The following is a 27,095-nucleotide window of genomic DNA, read 5'->3' as shown; positions in this document are numbered from 1 at the left end:
ATGCCTATGGTTTAACAAAAATACCTGGCATATGCTAAACACTCAAAATATATTAAACTTTTTTTAAATAAATAAACGAGTAAAGGGACAAAGGTTAGATAAATATTTCAGTATGGAGAGAAGATAATGTGCCCCCCCCCAAAATTTGGTAGCGGAACAGATAAAAGAAAATCCAAGAAATAGATACAGCAAAAATCTATGTGACAATTAAATTATGAAAACATACACCTATGCAGCTATCAAGCAACACAGACTAACATGGATCTTAAAGTATTTGACTTTAAGGCACTAAATCCTTACACTTAAAACTGCAAAAAGTGGAAATGATACATCGTATCTAAATTATATGGAAACTCATGGGGCTGGGGGAGGGAGTATAGGAATTCTTCTTAATAGATTTCTAAATGAAAGTCTCTTCCTTCAGAGGAATAAGTCAATTCAAATGATCGTTTCCTTCCTCAATTTTAAAGAATAATGCCACATCAAAAGAAAATTAATTTCCAGCAAGTTACCAGTAAATGATGTTCTGGTTCTAGTTTTCATACATTATACCACATGAAAACTTACAAGTCCCTGCTAAAATAAATGTTGAAAAGTGAACTTGTTTCAGTTTATTATTTCAGATACTAATAAAGGGAAGGACTACAGTGATATTTCAAAAAATAAAAACACTTTGACCCTATATAGTTATGACACCCAGAAGTATCTTTGAGATTAACACCTTTATACTTAAACTTCAGCTCCAAAATCATCCTTTCTGTAAAATATAAAGCAAGCTCTTCTTCTTAACAGATGACCCCACCCCCAACTATTCTCTCAAAGACTAAACATCAAACACTGTACTACCAATCATAAAAGTCATGTACTTTTAAATCACTTTATTACTTATAAGGATCATGCATATACATTATTGCAGTTGATCTTCACAAGCCTGAGGTAGTAAAGAAAGCATTTTAATTCCCATTTTGCAGATGATATGGGTAATTATTATAATTTGATTGTGAAAAGTGTACTAATCCACATCATAATTTTGAAGCCTATTTTTTTCTATTCTCCAACATTTCCACCTTTATTTCTATGTCACAATTCTTGAAGGGATGCTTATCAAAATCATATGCTAAGCTCAAATATACCCATCGTCTAAAAAAGCAAAGGGGTCTCACTTACATTACAAAATTGTTCTTCTGTGTTTTCTTCCCACAGTACCTATTATTATTTTGTCTGTTTCTACAAAAGAAGGAAACAGAACTAACATATTCTAAACATCTACCCACTATCAGGCATTATATTACTCACCTCTATCTGTAATTTCATTTACCTCCCAACAACTCTGTTCCCTGAGAACAATTAATTGTTCCCATTTGACAAATGGAAGCTAAAGAAAACTTGACAAATAGAAAATTAAACTTCAGCAAAATAAACTAACTTGTTCAACGTTGGAAGCAAGAGGATCAGGATTCGAATCCAGATTTTCCAAGTCTACTATATCCATCTTCCTCTCAAATAAACATTAATAACTTCAATCACCAAAGAGAAAAGCATCCAGGTGATTTTTTAAACTGTGTATCTTATAAAATTTGAACAGACAAAAAGTAGTGAATTTAAACAAACGATTGCCTTATCACTAGAAACAAACTGGACTATTGCTGGCCAACTGCTGAACCCAGGCTGAGTGAATCACTAGTCAAATGTTCAAGGTAACAACCTCGCTTGAAGCAAGGTTGCTTGAAACAAGGTTACTTGAAACAACACTTGAAAAGTGATAACAATCCATTCTAATTCAGCAACTGTCATGACTTTAGGATGACACCTTAGGGAATGAATCCTCTTTATTTCCAGAGGGAAAAATTCTCTTTATTATTTATTTTTTGAGAGTGCAAAGTTTCAAACAGTATTAAAATCAATTTCAACCATAAGGAGGTATGAATTCTCTTTAAAAAAAAGTGGGGGCGGGGGGTAGTAAAGAATACAATGACTCCAAAATCAGAGGTCACTTAGCCAGAAACACTGGTCCCTTGGTGCAGTGAACCAGGTACACGGACAGTGGTCACCACCAGTAGTAACTCCTACACATGGCAGCACTATAATACACGCCAGATATGCAAATATTTACGGTGGTCAGAGTCTCCTGAATGCTTCTTTTGCAATTTATATTTCCTGATTTTGACGTATTGCAAAAGGAAAATGCAAAATTACAATTTGCAAGGGTCTGCTACCCCAAAATAAGTTACATAAGGTCCTTTGATGGGAGGCCTGGGGAATACAAAGACGTCTAAAGCACCATCCAGGTTCTTGCAATTAAAATGAGATGACAAACACGGAAACATGTGCCCTGCTGACGTCATGGAACGGAAAGGGGTGGCATCCTGCTGCGTCACGTCAACGTCATGAAGCGCACGAAGGAAGTTACAGTGGGGAAGCAATTTCCCCAAGGGGCAACATTCGAGAAAAACAAGTTACCTCAGACCCGAAGAATGACCACCCTACTCTAGGGGACGTCTTAAAAGGGACACTCTCCCCTCTCCCAAACTGTATGATTCCCCTCATCAGGCAATAAGGAACCAATACTAGGGCTTTACAGGGACTACGGGATGAGCCAGATACGGAGAAAGAGACGCCTCCGGCCTTGGGGGCTCGTTCTTGAGGGGATCAGCGTGATGGGGAGGAGAAGGGCATCTTTGGAACAGGGGCCTTCCCCATAGGAAGAGGAGTCGAGTCCTCTGGCCATATTTAAACCACGGTTTTCCACGCCACCTGTGCGACTTGGGATCCAACCTCCCCGCACCAGCCCCAGTCCAGGTACCTGGAACTTAGTCCGATCGGTAACCGGCGACTACGTGGGGTACAGGTACCCGAGCGCGCCCCCGACCGACGCACCGACCTGCGCGCGCGCCGCGGGCCGGATGCGTGCGCACTCCCCGGACGTCCCGCCCCGCCCCCTCCGCGCCCCGGAGCAGGCCGGCGTGCGCGCCCCCGCGCCGCGCGGAGCCGGGCACTCGGAAAGGCGTCCCCGTGGTGCCTGACAGTTCCTTCCTCGGCGCCTGCCCCGTGCGTGGCGAAGAGCGCGGAGTCTCGCCGTATCAGAAGGGCTCTGTTACGGGAGGCTGTGCACGGAGACTATTCCGGGAAGAAGATGGGTACTCGGTGGGCGGGGTAGTTTCGGGCAGTCAGGTGGGCGACCCGCGTAGGCGTCTGAAAGGCCCGCGTCGTTAGGGAGGGCAGGAGCGGCGTCTCTGGTTACTGGATCGGGCAAAGGGCAGAGGTCAGCGTCCAGGTTGGACAGCAGCACCTTTGAGCGATGGCGGCGTCTGGGGAACCCCGGCAGCAGTGGCAGGAGGAGGTGGCGGCGGTGGTAGTGGTGGGCTCCTGCATGACCGACCTGGTCAGGTTAGTCCGGGGCCAGTACTCAGTCTGCGGCTCGGGGGAGGAATAGAGCCGTGCGATGTGCGTCCAGCGGAGCTCTTGGGCGCTGGGTCTCCAGGGATGGACAGTGCTAGCTTTGGGTATGAGCTGCAGGTTTTCGCAGCCCTCAGGCTGCCTTCCCCGCGTGCAAGAATTTCATTTTGTAAAGGTAAATGTCAGGGGAGAGGACATAAGGCCACGGTTTAGTGAAAGCTCTAACATTACTAAAAGCGCCCCCCAAAAGACCTACCCTCCAAAGACTTGCGCTCCCAAAGACCTTTCTTGGCCCTGCTGCTGAGTCTTTCCCCAAACGAGCCAGGGGACTTTGCCCACGTCATTTTACCTCCGAGAATGTGCCTACCTCACAGGGATGTTGTGAGGACTAAATGAAGTAAAGCGTTTTGTCAAGCGTAACATTATCCAAATTGGGTATTATTCGTCTGAGCTTATTGTATGAAATAATGAATTGAACAGAAGTCAGAAAGACTGTCACCTTTCACCATGTTGATTGTTGGCATTACTGCAGTATTTTGTATTTACACCGTGTTTTTCAGCAAGGCAAGTATGAGTCAAAAACGAACTATTTACAACCACTAAAAACTATGACCAAATTATGATAGAAAATATGCCAAATAAAAATTGTTAGGTCAGTAAGACTGGGTAGACAGATCCTTCTGATTTATCTTTTTTTAAATTAAGTAATGTCTGTTCATTGAAAAAGTAGTAATAAATTCAGATATTCCAAGAAAATCCTACCACTCCAGTTACTGCAGTTCAGTCTTTTGATGAATATCTTTTCAGATGTAATGCTACTTTTATGTTATAAAAATGATCAGGTATACTACAATAACACCTCATCTGTCCTGAAATGTTGCTTTTCCAAAGGGCAATAGAGAACATGGAACTAAAGAAAAAGGCGTTGAGGCAATCAAAATAAGTCACCAAATTGCTGCACCAAACCACCTGTATTCTACTCAGAAAATAGTTCTAGAGTCTTCATGTAACCAATTTAATCTTACCTTAAAATATTTGTAAGCTGTGTTAGCAGATTTCCACTGAGATTAGAAAGGTGAGAGTAGAGAGGAGTGACTGCTTGAGGCAGTTGTAGTGACTGATGAAAACTTGAGGGTGAGTAGGAGACTGTGTGACAAGAAGAAGCAACAAAAGAGTTTTAAATACCAATGAGCTTTATTTTTCCACAAATATTTGAACTATTTTGTCAGACCATAGGTCAAGATAAAAATACTTTCCTTTGGTGACAGCATAAAATTCAATCTAGTTGGAGGCATTTGTTGAAGAGACTTGTACATGTTTTTCTAGAGCAAGAGTCAGTCACCTTTTCTGTAAAGGGCCAGATAAATATTTGAGGCTTTGCAAGCCGTATATTATCTAGGTCACATTTTTTTAACATTTTTAAAATGTAAAAATTACTCTTATCTCCCAGCCTTACAAGAACAGCCTGCAGGCCGTAGTTCACAGACACCTGTGTAGAAATAATATCACTGTGCTAACAACACAATATAGCAACTGATTTTACTCGTGATGACTCTTTTCAAGAAAAGGTTATATAGTACTTATTAAACTTTATATAAAAATAGGGCATGTATTTCACTTTAGAAATAGTTTCATCAAAAATACATAAAGTTTAGTAACATAAAGGAATAAACCTTCCGTAAACCTTGACCTAAAATTGTTCCATGAAAAATCCACCTGGCGAAATGTTTGCCATGATTTTATACGTGAAGTGGCCAAAGAGCTAGAAAACTAAAGTGGGCCAGGCGCAGTGGCTCATGCCTATAATCCCAGCACTTTGGGAGGCCAAGGTAGGCGGATCACCTGAGGTCAGGAGTTTGAGACCAGCCTGGCCAACATGGTGAAACCCCATCTCTACTAAAAATACAAAAATTAGTCGGACATGGTAGCTGGCGCCTGCGATCCTAGCCACTCAAGAGACTGAGGCAGGAGAATTGCTTGAATACAGGAGGTAAAGGTTGCAGTGAGCCGAGATTGTGCCATTGCAGTCCAGCCTGGACAACAAGAGTGAAACTCCGGTCTCAAAAAAAAAAAAAAGAAGAAAACTAAAGTTTTCTCATACATCCTACCTGAATAAAAGTGTCAGGGTTAAAATTCAGAGCCAATTCCTTGTTATCAAACTAAGAGCTTTCTGTGAAGCTTGATCATCAGATACTAAAAATAACTATAGTACTTTGTGGGGTGGGGTAGGGGAGTGGTGTCAAAGGCCCATTTTAGCATCTATCAGGATTCTAAAACCTTATTTCAGAGCTGGAAAAATTTGGAAATTATTTATCCTTGTTCTTCAGTTTTTAGATACATAAGAAATTCCTACATTGTGGGTAACTTTTTAAACTTCTCCTCTTGCCACATTCTTTCCTTCATAAAATATCCAAGTTTCTTCTCTTCACGTGAACCATTAGTAAAAATTGTATTCCTGCATAGACTCTCTCTACTAATTCCTGCAGCTTTTCTACAAACTTTTCATGGTCTCTCCTTATTTATGACTCTGAAGATCTTTACAGAAATCTCAATTTAGGATTTTCATGTAAAACCCTGCATCTGGGATAAACTGGGGTGCAACTTTTCTAGTTACAGTGCGTGTCATGATTATATTAGTTATTTACTGCCCCTGTAACAAATTACAAAACAGAGTAAGTCATACAAATTTATTTTTTTACAGTTCTGGAGGTCAGAAGTCTGATATGGGTTTCACTGAGCTAAAATCAAGGTGTCAGCAGGGCCGGGCCCCATTCTGGAGGCCCTGGACGAGGATCTGTTTTCTATCTTTTTCCAGCTTCCAGAGGCTCACGGTGGCCCCTTCCTCCGTCTTCAAACCCAGCAGTGGTTGGTAGGTCTTTCTCACATCACGTCACTCTGACCACCAGTCTTCTGGCTCCCTCTTGTACATTATAAGAACTCTTGTGATTACATTAGGTCCAACCAGATAATTCAGGATTATCTCGTTATTTTTTTTTTTCTTTTTCTTTTTCTTTTTCTTTTTTTTTTTTTTTTGAGACAGCATCTCACTCTGTCGCCCAGGCTGGAGTGCAGTGGTGCGATCTCGGCTCTCTGCAACCTCTGCCTCCCTGGTTCAAACAATTCTCTTGCCTCAGCCTTCTGAGTAGCTGGGATTATAGGAGTGCACTACCACCCAGCTAATTTTTAGTAGAGATGGGGTTTCACCATGTTGGCCAGGATGGTCTTGATCTCTTGACCTCGTGAGCCACCTGCCTCAGCCTCCCAAAGTGCTGGGATTATAGGCGTGAGCCACTGTACTCAGCCCATTATCTCTTTATTTTATGGTAGCTTATTAGCAAGTTAAATTTCCTCTTGCTGTGTAACAAGGGGAAATTATATTCACAAATTCTGGGGATTCATTGTGGACATCCTTTGGGATGAGGAGCAGAGAGTATGTTGTTTTTGCTACCACAGTGGTTAAGCTTGAAGTAAAAAATTCTACAATACAGAAATCTGAGTATAGGATTTTCATTTCAAACCCTGCATCTGTGAAAGTTGGGTGCAGCTTTTCTAGTTAGTACTCAGAGAATCTTTGAAACCTATCATTCTAGCCTCAGATTTTACAGGTGAGATAAGGAAAAGAGCTTCAGTGACTTACTCCAAATCATATAGCCAGTGAGTGGCATAGTAAAGGCTGCTAGCCAGGACTCTCAATTTTTTTTTTGAGACAGAGTTTCGCTCTTGTTACCCAGGCTGGAGTGCAATGGCACGATCTCGGCTCACTACAACCTCCGCCTCCTGGGTTCAAGCAATTCTCCTGCCTCAGCCTCCTGAGTAGCTGGGATTACAGGCACGTGCCACCATGCCCAGCTAATTTTTCATATTTTTAGTAGAGACGGCGTTTCGCCATGTTGACCAGGATGGTCTCGATCTCTTGACCTCATGATCCACCCGCCTCAGCCTCCCAAAGTGCTGGGATTACAGGCTTGAGCCACCGCGCCCGGCCATGGACTCTCAATTTTTACCTTTCTGTTTTAAATTTTTTAAATATAACCTATTTTTTATTTTTTTTTAATGGGGTCTTACTATATTGCCCAGACTGGTCTTGAACTCCTGGGCTCAAGCGATCCTCTTACTTGGCCTCCCAAAGTGCTAGGATTACAGGAATGAGCCGCTGTTCCTGGACCCAACCCTTATCTTTACATTTTACCTCTAACTCTGGCTAGTGTTTATTGCCCTTTTCATCTGTAGTCTACATGGTAGCTTATAGTCTGCACATTCATTGTTAACTTTATAAACTGATAAGGAATAACAACTAAGGATTTATAATTTTCAAGTCTAAAGATAGTATCTTTATTACTGTGCCTTATTCCTAAATTTAACTGTAACCAGCCTGGACACCCATGCCTATTCTTTAGTATCACTTCAGAAATAAAACTACTTCAATAACTAAGCCCTTTTGGATGGCATCCAAGCCCAGCTTACTTTATATATTACATTACTGTGTGCCAGACACTGCTAATTCAATCAATGAATAATCTTTTTTTCATTTCTAATTTCAGTCAGCTATGAATAGTAAGTCTTATGTAGTAATAATTTTTTAAAAATCATTAGCTCATACAGCCTGGCAAACAATGGAAATAATTTAATACTCACCTTATTTTTCTCATTATCCTCTTCCTTCTTGAACACTCATCTCTAAAGTTACACATTACAAGGATACAAGAAATCATGCCTGGTCTTACAAGACGTAAAGTCACAGATGCTCCAAAGACAGATTTCCACAAAAAAACCAACAATGTATGAACATTTTTAGACGTTAGGCTCATAGGCCTTTGTTAATCATGCTTTCATTAGTAATCCTTATTTTTTATGACATGTATCACCCATTTTTTTCAATTATTCATTCAACAAGTATTTGTGGAATTTATTATGTGCCAGGCACTTCCCGATGTGCAGAGGATACAGCAGTGAAAACACAAAAATCCCTGCCTCATGAAGTTTACATTCTAGCAAGACAGTATCAGTAGAAATAAGTTAAATACATAGTATGTTAGATAAAAGCTAAGGAGAAAAATTAAGCACAAAAGGGGGAGGGAACCAGAAGTTTAGATTACTGGCTTCAGAAAAATCTCACTCAAAAAGTCATTTAGAGTAAAGACCTAAAAGGGGAAAGAAAACAAGTCGCAATCTGAGGGAAGAGCATTTCTCGAAGGCCCTATTCAGTGAAGATCATGGAGTCCAGTATGGCTGAAGAAGCAAAAAAGAGTCGGGAGAGAAATCAATGATTAAAGGACATTGAGTCATACTCTGCATGAGATGAAAAGCTATTGGAGGATTTGAGCACAGGAATGACATAATCTTATTTTGATTGTAATAAGGTCTCTCCAAGGGTTATGTGAGAATAAATAGCATGAAGGAACCGCAAGAACGGAAGCAGGGAGACAAATTCGTAGTCAATCCCAACGATCTAGGCAAGAAATGGTGGTAGCTTAAAAGCAGTGCAAGTGGAAAGAAAGCATCTTTTGATTTTATTTTGGGGTAGAGTTGAGAGGATATACTGAAGAGTAAGAGATCTGTCAAGGATTACTCTAAGTGCTGTGGCCTCTGCAACTGGAAGAGTGAGTTGACCTTTACTAAAATATAGAAGATTGTGTGCAGAGACAGTTGGGTGCCAGAGGGCTGTATCAGGAGCACAGAGTGGTCGTTGAAGGGTTAAAGTACCCACTAGACATCCAGCTGAAGAGGTTGAGAAGACAGTTAGATACAAGAGTTTGGAGTTCAAAGGAGAGGTCCTGCCCGGAGATATAAATTTGAGAGTCATCAGTGTACATACGGTATTTAAAGCCATAAGACTGGATGAGGTCACTGAGGGTCTGATCTCCCAGGGCACTACAACATTTAGAGGATACATTTTTTATAAAATTTACTTCCTGTCTCTCTTCCAGTCTCTCTGCATTCCTAAAACTTGCTTTGAGACAAGTTTAATAAAAACCTATGTTTATATTTCCATGGCAATAGACTATGATGTCAACTAAAACACTTATCCTTCTACATGCTGCCAATTAAAAGTGATGGCTTGAGAGATAAGACTCATGTTCACCCAAGCATCTAAATTTAATCCTGGCAAATCAGGAAATGAGTGCTTAATTTTCAAAACGTTTAATTGGATAGTGGAATAAGTGAATTTAGAAGCTTTTTGATCCAAAATGGATGAAGCATTGGACCTAGATTACTGGAAAAAAAAAAAAAAAAAGTTATGGCTAGGCACGGTGGTGGCTCAAGCCTATAATCCCAGCACTTTGGGAAGCCAGGGTGGGTGGATCACTTGAGCTCAGGAGTTCAAGACCAGCCTGGGCAAAATGGCTAAAGCCCATCTCTGCAAAAAATATACAAATTAGTTGGGCGTGGTAGTGTGAGCCTGTAGTCCCAGCTACTAGGGGGGCTGAGGTGGGAGCATCGCTGGAGACCAGAGGTAGAGGCTACAGTGAGCCTTGATTGCACACTGCGCTCCAGCCTGGGCAACAGAGTGAGACCCTGTTAAAAATAAAAACCAGGTATACTATACCTATAAAAGTTTATCTTTGGCATAATACAGTACTTTCTAACTGGGACACTGATTAGAGAGTCGAGAAGCCTCTTGACTTGTCATGTTTAGAACAGAGAAAACTCTTTTACAGTCACATTTTCAGAAAATAAAAAAGAAATATTGATCCAAAAAGTATCATGCTTTCCCTGTATTTGAAGAATGTAATATCCTTCATTATTCTTTCTGCTTCTTAAATTGGACTGAAAAGTTGCTTATCAGTTGCCAATTATTTATTAAATTAGTATTTTATTAAATATAGTTCTGTTAACTGTATTCCCTAATATCAAAAGTAATCATCCATGGGAAATTTTCTATGTCCCTTTAGTGAAAATATACATTAAAAAATTATGACCGGGCACAGTGGCTCATGCCTATAATCCCAGCACTTTGGGAGGCAGAGGTGGGAGGATCGTTTGAGCCCAGGAGTTTGAAACCAGCCTGGACAACAGAGTGAGATTCTGTCTCGGAAAAGAAAAAATTCCATATGACAAAGAAAGAGCACTTGCTGTGTACTATTACAAAGCAGTCCCTTTAGTAATCCATTCCTTTCCAGCTCTCTGTGCCGTAGGCTTTTCATTTTTCATGTCTGTATTCTTTTTTTTTTTTTTTTTTTTGAGACGGAGTTTCGCTCTTGTTACCCAGGCTGGAGTGCAATGGCGCGATCTCGGCTCACCGCAACCTCCGCCTCCTGGGTTCAGGCAATTCTCCTGCCTCAGCCTCCTGAGTAGCTGGGATTACAGGCACACACCACCATGCCCAGCTAATTTTTTGTATTTTTAGTAGAGACGGGGTTTCACCATGTTGACCAGGATGGTCTCGATCTCTTGACCTTGTGATCCACCCACCTCGGCCTCCCAAAGTGCTGGGATTACAGGCTTGAGCCACCGCGCCCGGCCTCATGTCTGTATTCTAAGGAGAACAAAGCAAGGTGGACTTTGTGATGAGTTTTGCTCTAGTATTTTGATGACTTGTTTATAATACCGAAATACTTGTAATGTGCTAAACACTAGGGCTACTGCAGTTAGGAAAACATGGTTATTGCTTATCCTATACCATTTTGTGCTGCCATAACAGAATACCGAAGACTGGATAATTTATTTTTTTCACTTTTATTTTAAGGTCAGGGATGCCTGTGCAGGTTTGTTATATAGGTAAACTCATGTCATGTGGGTTTGTTGTACCCAAGCATTATTATTATTATTACTATATGTCACCCAGGTATTAAGCCTAGTTCTCATTAGTTATTTTTCCTGATCCTCTCCCTCCTTTCACCCTCCACCCTCAGGTAGACCCCAGTGTCTCTTGTTCCCCTGTATGTGTCCATGTGTTTACATCATTTAGCTCCCACTTACAAGTAAGAACGTGCAATATTTAGTTTTCTGTTCCTGTGTTAGCGTGCTAAGGATAATGGCCTCCAGCTCCACCCATGTTCCGGCAAAGGACATGATTCTGTCCTTTTTAACAGTTGCATAGTATTCCATGGTGTATATGTACCACATTTTCTTTATCCAGCCTAGCATTGATGGGCATTTAGGTTGATTCCATGTCTTTGCTATTGTGAGTAGTGCCGCAATGAACATATGCATGCGTGTGTCTTTGTTACAGGATTATTTATATTCCTTTGGATACATACCCAGGATTTCTGGGTCAAATGGTAGTTCTGTTTTTAGCTTCTTGAGGAATTGCCACTCTGATTTCCATAATGGTTGAACTAATTTACACTCCCACCAACAGTGTATAAGCATTTCGTTTCTCCACAACCTTGCCAGCATCTGTTAATTTTTGACTTTTTAATAATAGTCATTCTGACTGGTATGAGATGGTATCTCATTGTGGTTTTGGTTTGTATTTCTTTGATGATCAGTGATGTTGAACTTTTTTTTCATATGCTTATTGGCCACATGTATGTCTTCTTTTTAAAAGTGTGTGTTCATGTCCTTTGCATACTTTTTAATGGGTTTTTTTTTCTTGTAGATTTGTTTAAGTTACTTTTAAGTGTTAGATTTTAGACCTTTGTCAGATGCATAGTTTGCAAAAATTTTCTCCTATAGGTTTTCTGTTTACTCAATAGTTTGTTTGTTTTGTTTTGTTTTGTTTTGTTTTTTTGCTGTACAGAAGCTGTTTAGTTTTCTTTGGCTTCATTAGCTCTCATTTGTCAATTTTTGCTTTTGTTGCAATTGCTTTTTGGCATTTTTGTTGTGAAATTTTTGTCTGTTCTATTCCAGAATGGTATTGTGTAGGTTGTCTTCCAGGGTTTTTGTAGTTTCAGGTTTTATATTTGTCTTTAATTCATCTTGAGTTTATTTTTGTATATGGTGTAAGAAAAGGGTCCAGTTTCAGTCTTCTGCGCATGGCTAGCCAGTTATTCCAGCACCACTTAATGAATAGGGAGTTGTTTCTCCATTGTTTGTTTTTGTCAGTTTTATCAAAGATCAGATGGTTGTAGGTGTGTGACATTATTTTTGGTGCTCTTTCCTCTGTTCCATTGGTCTATGTGTCTGTTTTTGTGCCAGTACCATGCTGTTTTGTTTACTGTAGCCCTGAAGTATAGTTTGAAGTTAGGTACTGTGATGCCTCCAACTTTATTCTTTTTCCTTAGGATTGCCTTGGCTATTCGGGCACTTTTTTGGTTCCATATGAATTTTTATTTTATTTTTACTTATTTTTTTTTTGAGACAGAGTCTCACTCTGTCACCCAGGCTGGAGTGCAGTGGCACAATCTTGGTTCACTGCAACCTCTGCCTCCCAGGTTCAAACAATTCTCCTGCCTCAGCCTCCCCAGTAGCTGGGACTCCAGGCCTGCTCCACCACACCTGGCTAATTTTTATATTTTGAATAGAGGTGGAGTTTTGCCATGTTGACCAGGCTGGTCTCAAACTCCTGACCTCAGGTGATCTGCCAGCCTCAGCCTCCCAAAGTGCTGGGATTACAGCGTGACTCACTGCACCGGCCTTATTTTTCTTGAGACAGGGTCTTGCTCTTTCACCCAGGCTGGAGTGCAACAGCTTACTGCAGCCTTGACTTCCAGGCTCCAGCAATCCCCCAACCTTAACCTTCCAAGTAGCTGGAACCATAGGCACGCACCACCATGCCCAGCTAATTTCTGTTTGTTTGTTTTTGTTTGTTTGTTTTTGTAAAGACAAGGTTTTGCCATGTTACTCAGGCTGGTCTCAAACTCCTGAGCTGAAGCAACACTACCAACCTCAGCCTCCCAAAGTGCTAGGATTACAGGTGTGAACCACTGTGCCTAGCCCCGTTTGAATTTTAAAATTCTTTTTTTTAGTTCTGTGATGAATGTCATGGTAGCTTAGTAAGAATAGCATTGAATCTATAAATTGCTTTGGGCAGTATGGCCATTTTAATGATACTGATTCTTCCTATCCATGAGTGTGGAATTTTTTTTATGTGTTTGTGTTATCTAGATTTCTTCAATCAGTGTTTTGTAGTTCTCATTGTAGAGATTTTTCATCTCCCTGGATAGCTGTGTTTCTAGGTATTGTATTTTTTTGTGTGGCAATTGTGGATGGGATTGCGTTCTTAATATGGCTTTCAGCTTGACTATTGGTGTATAGGAATGCTAGTGATTTTTGTATCTTGATTTTGTATCCTGATACTTTGCTGAAGTTGTTTATCACCTTAAGGAGCTTTTGGGCCAAGAGTATGGGGTTTCCTAGATAGAAAATCATGTCATCTGCAAACAGGGATAGTTTGACTTCCTCTCTTCCTATTTGGATACCTTTTCTTTCTTTCTCTGGCCTGGTTGCTCTGGCAAGGACTTCTAATACTATGTTGAATAGGAGTGGTAAGAGGAGGCATCCTTGTCTTGTGCTGGTTTTCAAGGGAAAACCAGCTTTTTTCCATTCAGTATGACGTTGGCTGTGGGTTTGTCATAGATGGTTCTTATTATTTTGAGGTAAGGTCCTTCAATACCTGGTTGATTAAGAGTTTTTAACATGAAGCAGTGTTGCATTTTATGGAAAGCCTTTTCTGCAACTATTGAGATAATCATGTGGTTTTTTGCCTTTAGTTCTGTTTATGTGATGAATCACAGTTAACTGATTTGCTAAGGCAGCAACCCTTGGGTCTTAGAACATGAAGAATCAGTGGTGATGAAAGGCCTAATCAACCATGCTAAGGTGCTTAGGTTTTCTTATGTAGGCCCTGGGAACCAGTGAAGGGCCCAAAGTACAAGAATGACAGCCAGATTTATATTTCACATAGTTCACTTAGTGCTAAAGGCAGATTTAAAAGAAACTAATGTTTTGAAAGCATCAAAGGCATTCTTCTTGAAGACAGGAAGACCCATTTGAAAGGTAAAGCAATAGTACTCACAAATGTCGATGACGGCTTGAACTAGGACAGTAATGCTGGGAATCAAAGGGAGGAAAAAGCTTAAAGAAATATTTAGGGGGTAATATAGTTGGAAACAACCATTTAGTAAAGTTGGCATGAATCAAGCATTCACTCTCTAGTCTTTTTAACAGAGTCTCGCTCTGTCACCCAGGCTGGAGTGGAATGGTGCAATCTCAGCTTGCTGCAACCTCCGCCCCCAGGGTTCAAGCAATTCTCCTGCCTCAGCCTCCCAAGTAGCTGGGATTATAGGCATGCGCCACCACACCCAGCTAATTTTTGTATTTTTAGTAGAGATGGGGCTTCACCATGTTGTCCAGGCTGGTCTTGAACTCGTGACCTCGTGATCCACAGAGTGCTAGGATTACAGGCATGAGCCACCATGCTCAGCCTCTCTGATCTTTTATAAAGAAACACTAACGTTGAAACTTTACTTTCCCACATTGACAAGACCTAGAAGGTAGACTCCTTGAAAAGAATCCTGTCTTACGGAACAAAAGCATTCCATGCCTACTGCTTTTATTGGGAGGGGGAGGAGGTTATATTCCTTAAAAATCAAAATAAATGGTATCAAATCATTAAGAGATAGTAGTAACATTCTCTCTAGGGGAAAAAAATCCTAATTTGGTTTTGAGATTTAAGAAAAAATACAGATACTCTTTCATAATTGTAATGGAGAAGCTAATGACAAATTTAGCTCAAAAAATTCACAACTATTAACTGAAGACAATGAAATGACAGAAGATATAAAAGAGAATGTTAAAATACAAAATAGAATCTTCCATATACCGATACAGCATTCTTAGGGGGAAAAGAAAAGCACTTCACAAAACTCAATCACTGTGTAACAAAGATGTTTATAATGTGTAAAGGGTTGTCAGGGAACTTAGATACTGTGGAACTAGAGAGTATCAGAGTAGCAAAGAAACTTGAGTTCATTTCTGTGTTGAAATGACCACCATGCTCATTTTAAATATAGGAAGCACAAGTCTGGAAAGAATTGGCTGATTTTCCCCAACTAATACCTAATTAAGATTGGAGCCAGGATTAAAGTTTTTATCTTTTGGCTCTCAAATACTAACACATTGTGTTATTGTGAACTTTTGAGTAGCATTTCAGAAGTTTGAAATGTACTGGATTTGCAAGAGACAAAGTGTTCAAAAGTGCTAATAAGGATTGATTTCCTTGAAAAAGAAAACAAAGCTAATATTACAATTATCAGTATCAGAGTACTTAATATTACTGTCTTTAGAATTTTTTTCTGGACTGCCACTTTTATTATATATGCATAATATATAATTTACAGTTCATTGGCATTAAGTATACCCACATTTTTGTACAAACATCACCACTAATCATCTTTAAAATGTTTCTCATCTTCCTAAACAGAAATTATGTCCTTATTAAACAATAACTCCCTATTCCTTCCTTTCTCCCCTCAGCCCCTGGCAGCCACCATTCTACTTTCTATCCCTGTGAATTTGACTTCTTTAGGTACATAATATAAGTGGAATCATGCAGTGTTTGCCCTTATGTAACTTACTTATTTCACTTAGCATAATGTCCTCAAAAAAGGGTAGGTGAACTTGAAGACATAGTAATAGAGATTATCTAAATTTAAGCATAGAGGAAAAAGGTACAGAGCATCTGTAACCTGTGGAACAGTCTACTATGTGTATAATTGGAGTCAAAGTATCTCATAATAGTGGAGTCTTGTGACTGGCTTATTTCACTTAGCATAATGTTTTCAAAGTTTATCCATGTTGTAGCATGTTTCAGAATTTTCTTCCTTTTACTAACTGAAAAATATTCCATTTATGTACATTACACATTTTGTTTATCTGTTCATCTATCAATGGACATTTGGGTTGCTTCTACCTTTGGGCTATTACGAACAATGCTGCTATTAACGTGTGTACAAATATCTGTTTGAGCCCCTGTTTTCAGTTCTTTTGGGTATATACCCAAAAGTGAGATTGCTGGATCATGTAATAATTCTATGTCTGATTTTTCTGATGAACCACCATATTGTTTTCCATAGCTGCAACACTGCTTTTCCTTTTAGTTTCTTTCATCTTCTTTGTAAAGTGCCTGTTCTTCATCTTACTCACCAAGCCTCCTTTTCCTGTTTCGGCTTAGACTCTTTTTGTTTTGTCTCCTAATTTTAGCCCTGTTTGTAGTCCCTCTTTTATGTCCTCTTCTGCAATTATGCATCCCCATATGCATGTATATCTGTCATGTCTAAGTATACGTTTGTGCAAGAAGAAGAGTGTGTCTGTACAGGCAAGAAGCTCAGTAAACCTCATACCTTCTCTGCCACCCTCAATCTTAGCAGCAGCATTTTTGTGGCCATTTAATGCTCTGTTACTTAGAGGTACAAAAACTTGTTGATGCGGTACCCTAAAATATATTAAGTTGTTTCTGTTTGCCATTATCTTATCTTTTAGACTCACATCTGTTTTCTTAGGTAAATTCCTAGAGATGGAATTTCTAGGTCAAAGGAAGTAACATTTTTGCTTTTGTTTTGTTTTGAGTCAAGGTCTCGTTCTGTTACCCAGGCCAGAATGCAGGGTTGCAATTGCAGCTCACTGCAACCTTGACCTTCCAGGCTCAATTGATCCTCCTATATCAGCCTCCCAAGTAGCTGGGACTACAGGTGCATGCCACCATGCCCAGCTAATTTTTATATTTTATTTTTGGTTGAGACAAGGTGTTGTCATGTTGCCCAGGCGGCTCTCAAATGCCTGACCTCAAGCTGTCTGCCCGCCTTGGCCTCCCAAAGTGCAGGGATTACAGATGTGAGCCACCATACCTGGCTGGAAATAACATTTTTTAAATATTTGAAGTGTATTTCCAATTTGCCTTCATAAACATTCTTCTGAAATACACTCCTACTCACAGTGTGTGAAAAAAGCCTATTTCCTTGACTTTTAACCAACACATTACTAGCTGAGAGATGATAAAACGTTTTCGTGTTTGATTACAAGAGGAATATTGAATGTTTTTCAGATGTTAGTTATTTGTATTTCTTTGGTGAGTTGCCTGTCCACAGGTCCTTTGTCCACTTTTCTGTTGGACACTCCTTAAGATTTTAAACAAGAGAGTTCAAAGAAAAAAATGTGAAGATACTGGTTAAAAAGAGAGTTCTGCAGCAAAGAAACTAATAGTGTAAGAGTTAAAGGAAAATTTTAAGACTCTGGCTAACATAAAATATTGCGGAAATGTGGAAGAGAAAGATTCTCAACCTGGCTGCCATTTAGAATCAGTTAAACCAGACTTTCCAGGGAGGGAGCCCAGGCATCAATTTTTGTTTTTTAAATTTTCCGTAAATTTTAATCTGCCCCAGGGGTAGAGAAAAAGTGACTGATAAAGGCAAGAACTATGAAGTAGTGTGACTGTGACAAAATACTGTAGCAATTTGGAGAAATTAACCTTTAAGAGAATGGGGTAGAGTTATTCCTGACCAAGGGGAATCATGACTGGCACAGATAAATGTATCAGTTTATAAGTGGCATCATACCTGTTTATACAGTCTGTCTGCTGTGGTAATGGTAATACAGAGTCTTCACTCCTGACACATTGTGTCACATGATGCAGTCCAGTGGATATCAGTTCTTGAATTGTCTGAGTTCTGCCCAGGACAATTGTCTCCTAGTTAAGTGGCTGCCTCTTCCTCTATTCTGACAGTAATCATACAATGTTAAAACTAAACTGTAAGCTAAGTGAGGACAGGATCTGACTATCTCCAGGACTTCACACAGAGTCTGGAATATAGTAATTGTAACAAATATATGCTGAGAATGGACTGAGTATCACGAAAAGGATCTGAGCTTATTCCAGTTTCTTCCATAGTTATCATACTAAATCAAGATTTGCTTCATTGAATACAATTTTAATCACTTTTTAGTACTTTTTACATAGTGATCATACCTCTTTGTTGTATGATCTTCAAGGACAAGATTTCTTTGAGTTGTATAAAGTTCCTCCTATGACAACTGATTGAAGACACTTCTTTGAGACCTTAAATTCTTCATATGAGCATTTAAAATATTTCTATCTGCCTCACTTTACCTCTTCATGATTTTTATATCACTAGTTTGACTTGGGGTATTTCTTGTATACATGCAGAAGGCTGCTACAAATTATCTCTGTATGTATATGGTTTTTCTAAATAAAAGTTGAGAGTTTTGTTTTTGCTTTGGGTTTGGAGGGTTTGTTTCAGGGTGTTTTGTTTTCATTTAGTTTTTTGGTTTGTTTCCCAAATATATCACATATTGGGTACTGGCTTGTCTCCCGTGGTTAAAAATATCTTCAAACACAATTCTTCTGTAGTATTGCAGAAAGTAATTTGTGCAACAATTGTGTTTTTTTGTTGTTTTTTTTTTTGTTGTTGTTGTTGTTGTTAGTTTTTTTATATGGAGTCTTGCTCTATTGCCCAGGCTGTAGTGCAGTGGCACGATCTTGGCTCACGGCATCCTCCACCACCCAGGTTCAAGCAATTCCCCTGCCTCAGCCTCCTGAGTAGCTAGGACTATAGGCACACGCCACCACGCCCGGCTAATTGTTTGTGTTTGTGTGTGTGTGTGTGTGTGTGTGTGTGTGTGTGTGTGTGTGTGTATTTTTAGCAGAGGGGGGATTTCACCGTGTTGGCCAGGATGGTCTCGATCTCCTGACCTCATGATCCACCCACCTCAGCCTCCCAAAGTTCTGGGATTACAAGCATGAGCCACCAAGCCCAGCCCATGCAACAGTTTTTAAAGTGCCCTTTATAAATTATATTTTACATCTGGATTTTTACCACCTGTATAAAAAGTTATAATTCATACACTATTATAGCAATAATACTGGTTTTTTCTGAGTTAGAAGTATTCATTTTGAAGCGAGAAATACAAATGTACATTTTTAGTTACCTAAGTTTTCAACCAAATACTTGGCCAAAAATTTTTTAGAAACTCAATTTTAAAGTTCTTCAGGCTGTCTCAATAAAAATCATAAGCAGTTCTTTGGTAATCTGTGATGACTATTAAGAAAATAGAATATTGGCTGGGTGCAGTGGTTCACACCTGTAATCCCAGCACTTTGGGATGCCAAGGCAGGTGGATCACCTGAGGTCAGGAGTTCGAGACCAGCCTGGCCAACATGATGAAACCCCGTCTCTATTGAAAATACAAATAACTATCCAGGCATGGTGGCGCACACCTGTAATCCCAGCTACTCAGGAGGCTGAGACAGGAGAATCACTTGAACCCAGGAGGCAGAGGTTGCAGTGAGCCGAGATCATGCCACTGCATTCCAGTCTGGGCAAACGCAAAACTCCGTCTCAAAAAAAAAAAAAAAACAAACCAGAATATTATCTAAAATGTTTCTTCTAAGCTCTTTCAAACTACCACAGTACCTTGCTCAAAGTAGTTACTCTCCACATCTGTGGAGAGTGTGAGGGAATGCTTGTGTGCCACAGTTGCCCAAGAATAGCAGCTGTGTAGAATGTCTACATAGGGACCCTGGTTCCAGCAGAACTTTAACCCTACCGACAGCTGCAACCAGGAAACTGCATTATTTAACAGGTTAGCTTTTTGGAATGTAATGAGCAGAGGATCCTTCCAGTTACTTCAAGAATGTTTACTTGTTTGTAAGGTGAGCCAGAATTAGCTTAACAGCCAGGTCTCAGGAAGAGCAGGAACCAGGGAAGGTTCCTAGGAAATGGATCATTCTTGAGTTTTTACCCCAGTGCTCCATCATTACCTTGACCCGACTGTCATCCTCATGTTTGCTCCATAACTCTCACTCCTCTCTCTATTTGCAGGCTTTCTCTGTGAGTATAGCACCTGCTCCTTCCCAACCCTGCCAGTTGGTCTCCTTTACACTCCTGCATCCATTCAAGCTTCTGCTTCCACTGCAGATTGCTTCCTTCTTGCCATATTTCTTATTTGATGGGTGTTCAGCTGTAGCTTTATATATTCATTAAGCTAGGCTGACTTTCTGTCTGCTTGATGTGTCGCTTACCTAGGGAATTGTATTAACATCAACTGCCATGATGGTGGATTTGACAATTTCTTGTTGTTATGTTTATTTTGTTTTTATGTACTTTGCAGCTATTGTATTAGTTATATTTAGTCTTGAATTATTACATTTTCCTGCTGAGTTTAACCTTTTCTCTCCTTTCCTGCAGTGTTGATGAATGTAACCTTTTGGTTAAAGCTAGTTACCATATTTAATCTGTCTTTGCCCTAAGCTTTTTTTGATTTTTGGCAGATTTTTATAAAGCTATCCAGGTTTATTTTAGTTGTTATTTGTGTTGTGTATGTTTTCCTGCCTTTTTTATTTTCACCCTTAGGTGTGTCTCATAAACAGCACATACCTGGATTTTAGTCTTTTGTTGGCTTATTTATTAAATTTTTATAACAGCAACACTTTTTTTCTTTTTTACTACAGAATGTAATCCAATCACATTTGTTGAGAGTTCTGATTAATTTGAATTCATTTCAAATGTGTTATGTTACAATAAACCGCTCTTTAGAACACTTTTTCAAACTCTTTAAGGCTGTAAAGCAGGGGTATTCAACTCCTGGGCCACAGACCAGTACTGATCTGTGGCCTGTTAGGAACCAGGCTGCAAAGCAGGAGGTGAGTGGCAGGCAAGTGAGCAAAGCTTTTTCTGTATTTAGAGCTGCTCCCCAATGCTCACATTACCTCCTGAGCTCCACCTCCTGTTAGATCCGCAGGTAGCATTAGATTCTCATAGGAGCACGAACCCTATTGTGAAACGCACATGCAAGGAATCTAGGTTGTGCATCCTTATAAGAATCTAGTGCCTGATGATCTAAGGTGGAGCTGAGGCAGTGAGGCTAGCACCAGAGAGCCGATGCAAATACAGATTAACATTAGCAGAGAGGTTTGACTGCACAGAGACCATAATAAATCAACTACTTTGCAGACTCATGTCAGAACCCTATCAGTGAGTGGCAAATGCCAATTTAGCTGCATCTGGTGGCAGGCTTAACTTTATAGTGGCAAGTGAGTTGATGTACTTCAATTGTACAGCTGCATGTGGTAGCAGGCTTTAAGTCAGAACCCGACAGTTATTGTAGCCCATGCATGGCCCACCCATTGTTTTACTTGCCACTCCTGTTTGTGCCTCTTTTCCATGCTGCACACTTATCTCAGTTACAGTTTTGGTAAGCCCACTAGCTAACCCTAGCCAAAATGAGTAAAAAGCAAATGTCACTGGGGAGTTTCTATGAAAAGGGGGAAAGACCCAATGATGAGACAGCAGAAGATTTTAAGACTGCCAACAAAATGAAAGCTGCATTTAAAAGAAAATACCAAGAGTCCTATTTAAATTACAGGTGCATTGCAATAGGTGATTTCACGTTCTTTAAACCTGCTTTGTATAATATGTGGTAACTGGCTATCCAAGAAAGCCATGAAACCTTCAAAACTGTTTTGCTACATGGAGACCAAGCATCCTGCATTAAAAGACAAGCCTTTGGAGTTTATCAAAAGAAAAAAAAAAAAAAAAACATGAACACAAAGAACAGAAGCAATCATTGAAGGCCACGGCTTCATCAAATGTGTCTGTACTGAAAGCATCATTGTTAGTGGCTGCACACATTGATAGAGCTAAGAAGTCCTTTACTGTTGGTGAAGAGTTGATCCTGCCTGCTGCTAAGGACATTTGTCATGAACTTTTAGGAGAGGCTGCAGTTCAAAAGGTGGCACAAGTTTCTCATTCAGCTGGCACCATAACTAGACAAATTGATGAAATAGCAGAAGACATTGAGGCACAATTGTTAGAGTGGATTAATGAGTCACTGTGGTACGCAATCCAGGTTGATGAGTCTACCAATATTGACAACAAGGCAACAAAGCTTGTTTTTGTGTGATGTATTTTTCAGGAGGATGTGCATGAGGATATGTTATGTGAGCTTTTGTTGCCAACCAACACCACAGCTGCAAAACTATTCAAGTCTTTAAATGATTACATATAAGGAAAACTGAACTGGTTATTTTGTGTCAGTATATGCATGGATAGAGTGGCTGCCATGGCTGGACAGCTTTCTGGTTTCACCACTCACATCAGAGAGGTCGCTTCTGAATGCAAGTCTATACATGTGTCATCCATAGAGAAATGCTGGATAGCCAAAAAATGTCACCTGAACTTAACGGCATTTTGCAGGATGTGATCAAAATTATCAACCACATTAAAGTACATGCCCTTAACTCACATCTCTTCGCACAGCTCTGTGAGGAGGTGGGCACAGTGCACACACGTCTTCTCTTATGCACAGAAGTGAGATGGGTGTCTAAAGGTAGATCACTGGCCAGAGTTTCTGAGCTATGAGAGCCACACCAGAGATTTCTTTTAGAAAAACAGCACTGGCAACACACTTCAGTGACACAGAATGGGTTGCAAAACTTGCTTACTTGTGTGACATATTCAACCTGCTCAACAAACTCAATCTGTCACTTCAGGGGAAAATGATGACTGTGTTCAAGTCAACAGATAAAGGGGCTGCATTCAAAGCCAAACTGGAATTACGGGGGTGACAAGCGAACATTGGGATTTCTGACATGTTTCAAACATTATCAGAGATTTTGAAAGAGACTGAGCCAGGGCCTTCTTTCCCCCAGCTGGCACATGATCACCTATCTCAGCTTTCAGAAGAGTTTGAGCATTACTTCTCAATGACAAAAGACCCCCAAAACTGGGAAGGAATGGATCTGCAACCCATTTGTGCATAAGCCAAGGTGAATCCCTTTTGTCCGTGCTAGGAGAGGACCAACTGCTTGAGATCGCAAATGATGGTTTCCTTAAAAGTATGTTGAAACAGCTTCAAATCTTCATATGTTCTGGATCAAAGTCAAGTCAGAGAGAGAGATCCAAGATGGCTGATAACTAGCAGCTCGGGATTGTAGCTCCCACTGAAAGCGCAAAGAAGGAGAGGACGCCACACCTTCACATGAATTCTCGTTGCTTACGCACCAGGAGATTCCCAGCGGAGGAGCCCCACGGGTCGCCAGCGCGACTCTTGTGACCGGCGAGGCGGTTTTGCCGGCGCCTCGGAGCGTCGGTTCTCGGTGCAGAGTTGGAAAAGCACCCTCAATCTTAACGCCGCTGATTTAGTCGGTGCAGTGGGTTGCTCAGATTTCGGCGCTGAGAATCAGTAAGTCGGACGTCCACTCAGAAACCCAATTACAAAGACGGTGATTATAAAGACTACAGATGGATGAATCTACAACGAAGGGAAGAAAACGGTCAAAAAAGGCTGAGAATACCCAAGATCAGAACGCCTCTTCCTCAGCAGGGGATCCCAATTCCTCATCAGCAACGAAACAAGGCTTGATGGAGAACGAGTGGGTTCCAATTACAGAAGCAGGCTTCAAAACGTGGATAATAAGAAACTTCAGTGAATTAAAAGAACTTGTTATAACACAATCTAAAGAAACTAAGAACTTTGAAAAAAGGTTTGACGAAATGTCAACAAGAATACAAAATTTAGAGAGGAAAATAAGTGAATTGATGGAGCTGAAAAACACAATACGAGAACTACGTGAAGTATGCACAAGTTTTAACAGCCGAATTGATCAAGCAGAAGAAAGGATATCAGAGGTCGAAGATCAACTCATTGAAATAAAACAAGAAGACCAGACGAGAGAAAAAAGGATAAAAAGGAACGAGCAAAGTCTCCAAGAAATATGGGACTATGTGAAAAGACCTAATCTACGCTTGATAGGTGTACCTGAATGTGACGAAGAGAATGAATCCAAGCTGGAAAATACGCTTCAGGACATTATTCAGGAAAATTTTCCCAGCCTAGTAAGGCAGGATAATATTCAACTCCAGGTAATACAGAGAATACCACAGAGATATTCCTTAAGAAGAGCAACTCCAAGGCACATAATCGTCAGATTCACCAGGGTTGAAATGAAGGAGAAAATACTAAGGGCAGCCAGAGAGAAAGGTCAGGTTACCCACAAAGGGAAGCCTATCAGACTCACAGCAGATCTCTCAGCAGAAACCCTACAAGCCAGAAGAGAGTGGGGGCCAATATTCAACATCCTTAAAGAAAAGAACTTTCAACCCAGAATATCACATCCAGCCAAGCTAAGCTTCACATGCGAAGGAAAAATAAAGTTTTTTGTGAATAAGCAAGCACTCAGAGATTTCATCACCACCAGGCCTGCTTTGCAAGAGCTTCTGAAAGAACCACTACACATATGAAAGGAACAAACAGTATCAGCCTTTCTAAAAAAATTATCAAAAAGAGCATCAATATAATGAAGAATTTATATCAACTAATGGACAAAATAGCCAGCTAATGACAGTATTAAACTCACATATATTATTATTAATTCCAAATTTAAATTGACTAAATCCCCCAATCCAAAGACAGGCAATTTGAATAAAAAACTAAAACCTATCAGTATGCTGCATCCAGATCCATCTCACATTCAAGGATACACAAAGACTCTAAACAAGGGATGGAGAAAGATTTACCAACCAAACAGAGAGCTAAAATAAATAAATAAAAAATAGAAGTTACAATTAAGCAACAAAGATCAAAAGAAGCAAAGAAGGACATTATATAATGAAAAAAGGATCAATGCAACAACAAGAAGAGCTAAAGATCCTAAATATATACGCACCCAATACAGGAATACCTAGACATACAGGACTTATAAAGAGACTTAGACTCCCACATAATAATAGTGGGAGACTTCAACATTAATATTAGACAGATCAATGAGACAGAAAATTAACAACGATATTCAGGTCTTGAACTCAGATCTGGAACAAGTAAATGTAATTAACATTTATAGAACTCTCCACTTTAAATATACAAAATATACACTCTCATCAGTACCACATCATATCAATTTAGAGGTTTAGATGAAATCTTCGTTGGCTCCTTGTTTGTTGTTCTCTTCCCTCATTTTCTTTCATGTCACCATTATTGAGGACAATTGTAGGCATACCCATATTTGGACTGCATTCTAGCCTGGGCAATGGAGCAATACCCCCATCCTCTCTCCCTCTTCCTCTTTCTCTTTCTTCCTCTTCTTTATAAAAAAAAAAAAAAAAAAAAAAAAAAAAAAAAAGTCAAGTCAGAATATCCGGAGATTGCCTCCAAAGCACTGAAAAGCCTGCTTCCATTTCCAGCATCCTATCATTGTGAAGCAGGGCTTTCTGTAGTAACTGCAACCAAAACGAGATTATGGAGTAGACTGGATATCAGCAGCACACTTCAGCTATCACTGTCTCCCATCACCCCCAGATGGGACTGTCTAGTTGCAGGAAAACAAGCTCAGGGCTCCCACTGATTCTGCATTATGGTGAGTTATGTAATTATTTCAGTATATATTACAGTATAATAATAACAGAAATAAAATGCACAATAAATGTAATGTGCTTGAGTCATCCCGAAACCATCCCCTGCCACCACCCGGTCCATGGAAAAATTGTCTTCCACAAAACTGGTCCCTGGTGCCAAAAAGGTTGGGGACCACTGCTGTAGAGCACAAGTAAGTCATACTTTTTGTGAAATACCACAGAACATTAAGTTAGCTATATTCATACTTCATATGAAATTTTATGCTCTCCTCTATTAGACTATAGGTTACAAATAGGGTAGTGCACTCAGTGGTTTAAGAAGAAAAGTTAAATTTGGTAACATTGTGTCCATTCACTTAATTCCTTCTGAATTAAATAGGAAAGGAGCACCATTATTTGGCCTTTCCATATCAGCATCTTGGTTCAGCTTGAAGAACATCAGTGTTCTTCAGAAGTATAATTGCTATTAAATAAAAATTACACAATAAATTATAAAATCCTAAAATATAAATAGTTCCAAGGGGCTTTAGGTACATTTCTGGATGATATCTTGTAAGTTTTGGAGTCAGATCATCCCTGCTTTAAATCCTGGCTCTGCCATCTTCTACTAGGTGAACATGGATATGTTTTGTAATCTCTCTAATTTTCATTCTCCTTCTCTGTGAAATAGGATGAAAATAATAATAACTTTCTCATGGGGTTATTGTAATGATTAAGTGAATGATAGTTATAAAGTGTTTAGTGCAGTATTTATCATATGATAAGTACTCTAGAAATATCTGCCATTGCTAATGTATTAGTTATTTCAAATGAACTAACTATATTAGGACCATCAAAGGAGATGATTGTCTAAGTTGAATTTTAAAGGATTTTAATGGATTAGCTCAGCTGAGAAGCAAAAGAAAGAACTTTCAGGCATAAAGAATAGGCTATGCAAAGATATTTGAAATACAAGTAAGATTGTAAGAATGAACACTGTGGCCAGGCGCGGTGTCTCATGCCTGTGATCCCAGCACTTTGGGAGACTGAGGCAGGCAGATCACCTGAGGTTAGGAGCTTGAGACCAGCCTGACCAATACGGTGAAACCCCATCTTTAAAAAAAAAGGTTGGGGGGCCGGGCACAGTGGCTCAAGCCTGTAATCCCAGCACTTTGGGAGGCCGAGGCAGGTGGATCACGAGGTCAAGAGATCGAGACCATCCTGGTCAACATGGTGAAACCCCGTCTCTACTAAAAATACAAAAAATTAGCTGGGCATGGTGGCACGTGCCTATAATCCCAGCTACTCAGGAGGCTGAGGCAGGAGAATTGCCTGAACCCAGGAGGCGGAGGTTGCGGTGAGCCGAGATCGTGCCATTGCACTCCAGCCTGGGTAACAGAGTGAAACTCCGCCTCAAAAAAAAAAAAGAACGAACACTGTCAAGAGACCACTGGGAAAGCCACAATTCTT

At 40.0% G+C, this 27,095-nt stretch overlaps 2 protein-coding genes across 8 annotated transcripts in view; one reads left to right on the top strand and one right to left on the bottom strand.

The window, feature by feature from the left end:
• The window catches only part of BABAM2 (BRISC and BRCA1 A complex member 2), a 450,161-nt gene extending 445,629 nt beyond the window's left edge, over window positions 1-4,532 (bottom strand). For 4 of the 5 annotated variants that reach the window (XM_003941529.4, XM_003941528.4, XM_074395642.1 and 1 more), the window contains exon 1: window positions 2,804-2,926. The gene's annotated coding sequence lies outside the window, so the exon portion shown is untranslated. Of the gene's footprint in view, window positions 1-2,803; window positions 2,927-4,421 lie in introns of those variants that run through there. The other variant, XM_074395641.1, reaches the window with a different exon arrangement.
• RBKS (ribokinase) overlaps window positions 2,460-27,095 on the top strand; it is a 104,923-nt gene continuing 80,287 nt past the window's right edge. The window contains exon 1 of one of the 3 annotated variants that reach the window (XM_003941535.4): window positions 2,460-3,387. In XM_003941535.4, the coding sequence (XP_003941584.1) occupies window positions 3,299-3,387 (89 nt within the window). In that variant the 5' untranslated portion in view covers window positions 2,460-3,298. The remainder of the gene's footprint in view (window positions 3,388-27,095) is intronic. The other 2 variants (XM_074395645.1, XM_003941534.4) reach the window with 2 other exon arrangements.

The sequence above is a fragment of the Saimiri boliviensis genome, chromosome 1 (assembly GCF_048565385.1).
Source record: "Saimiri boliviensis isolate mSaiBol1 chromosome 1, mSaiBol1.pri, whole genome shotgun sequence".
NCBI classification, from domain to species: domain Eukaryota; kingdom Metazoa; phylum Chordata; class Mammalia; order Primates; family Cebidae; genus Saimiri; species Saimiri boliviensis.
The sequence above is the reverse complement of the archived record's forward strand: the minus strand, read 5'-3'. Positions and strand labels throughout refer to the sequence as shown.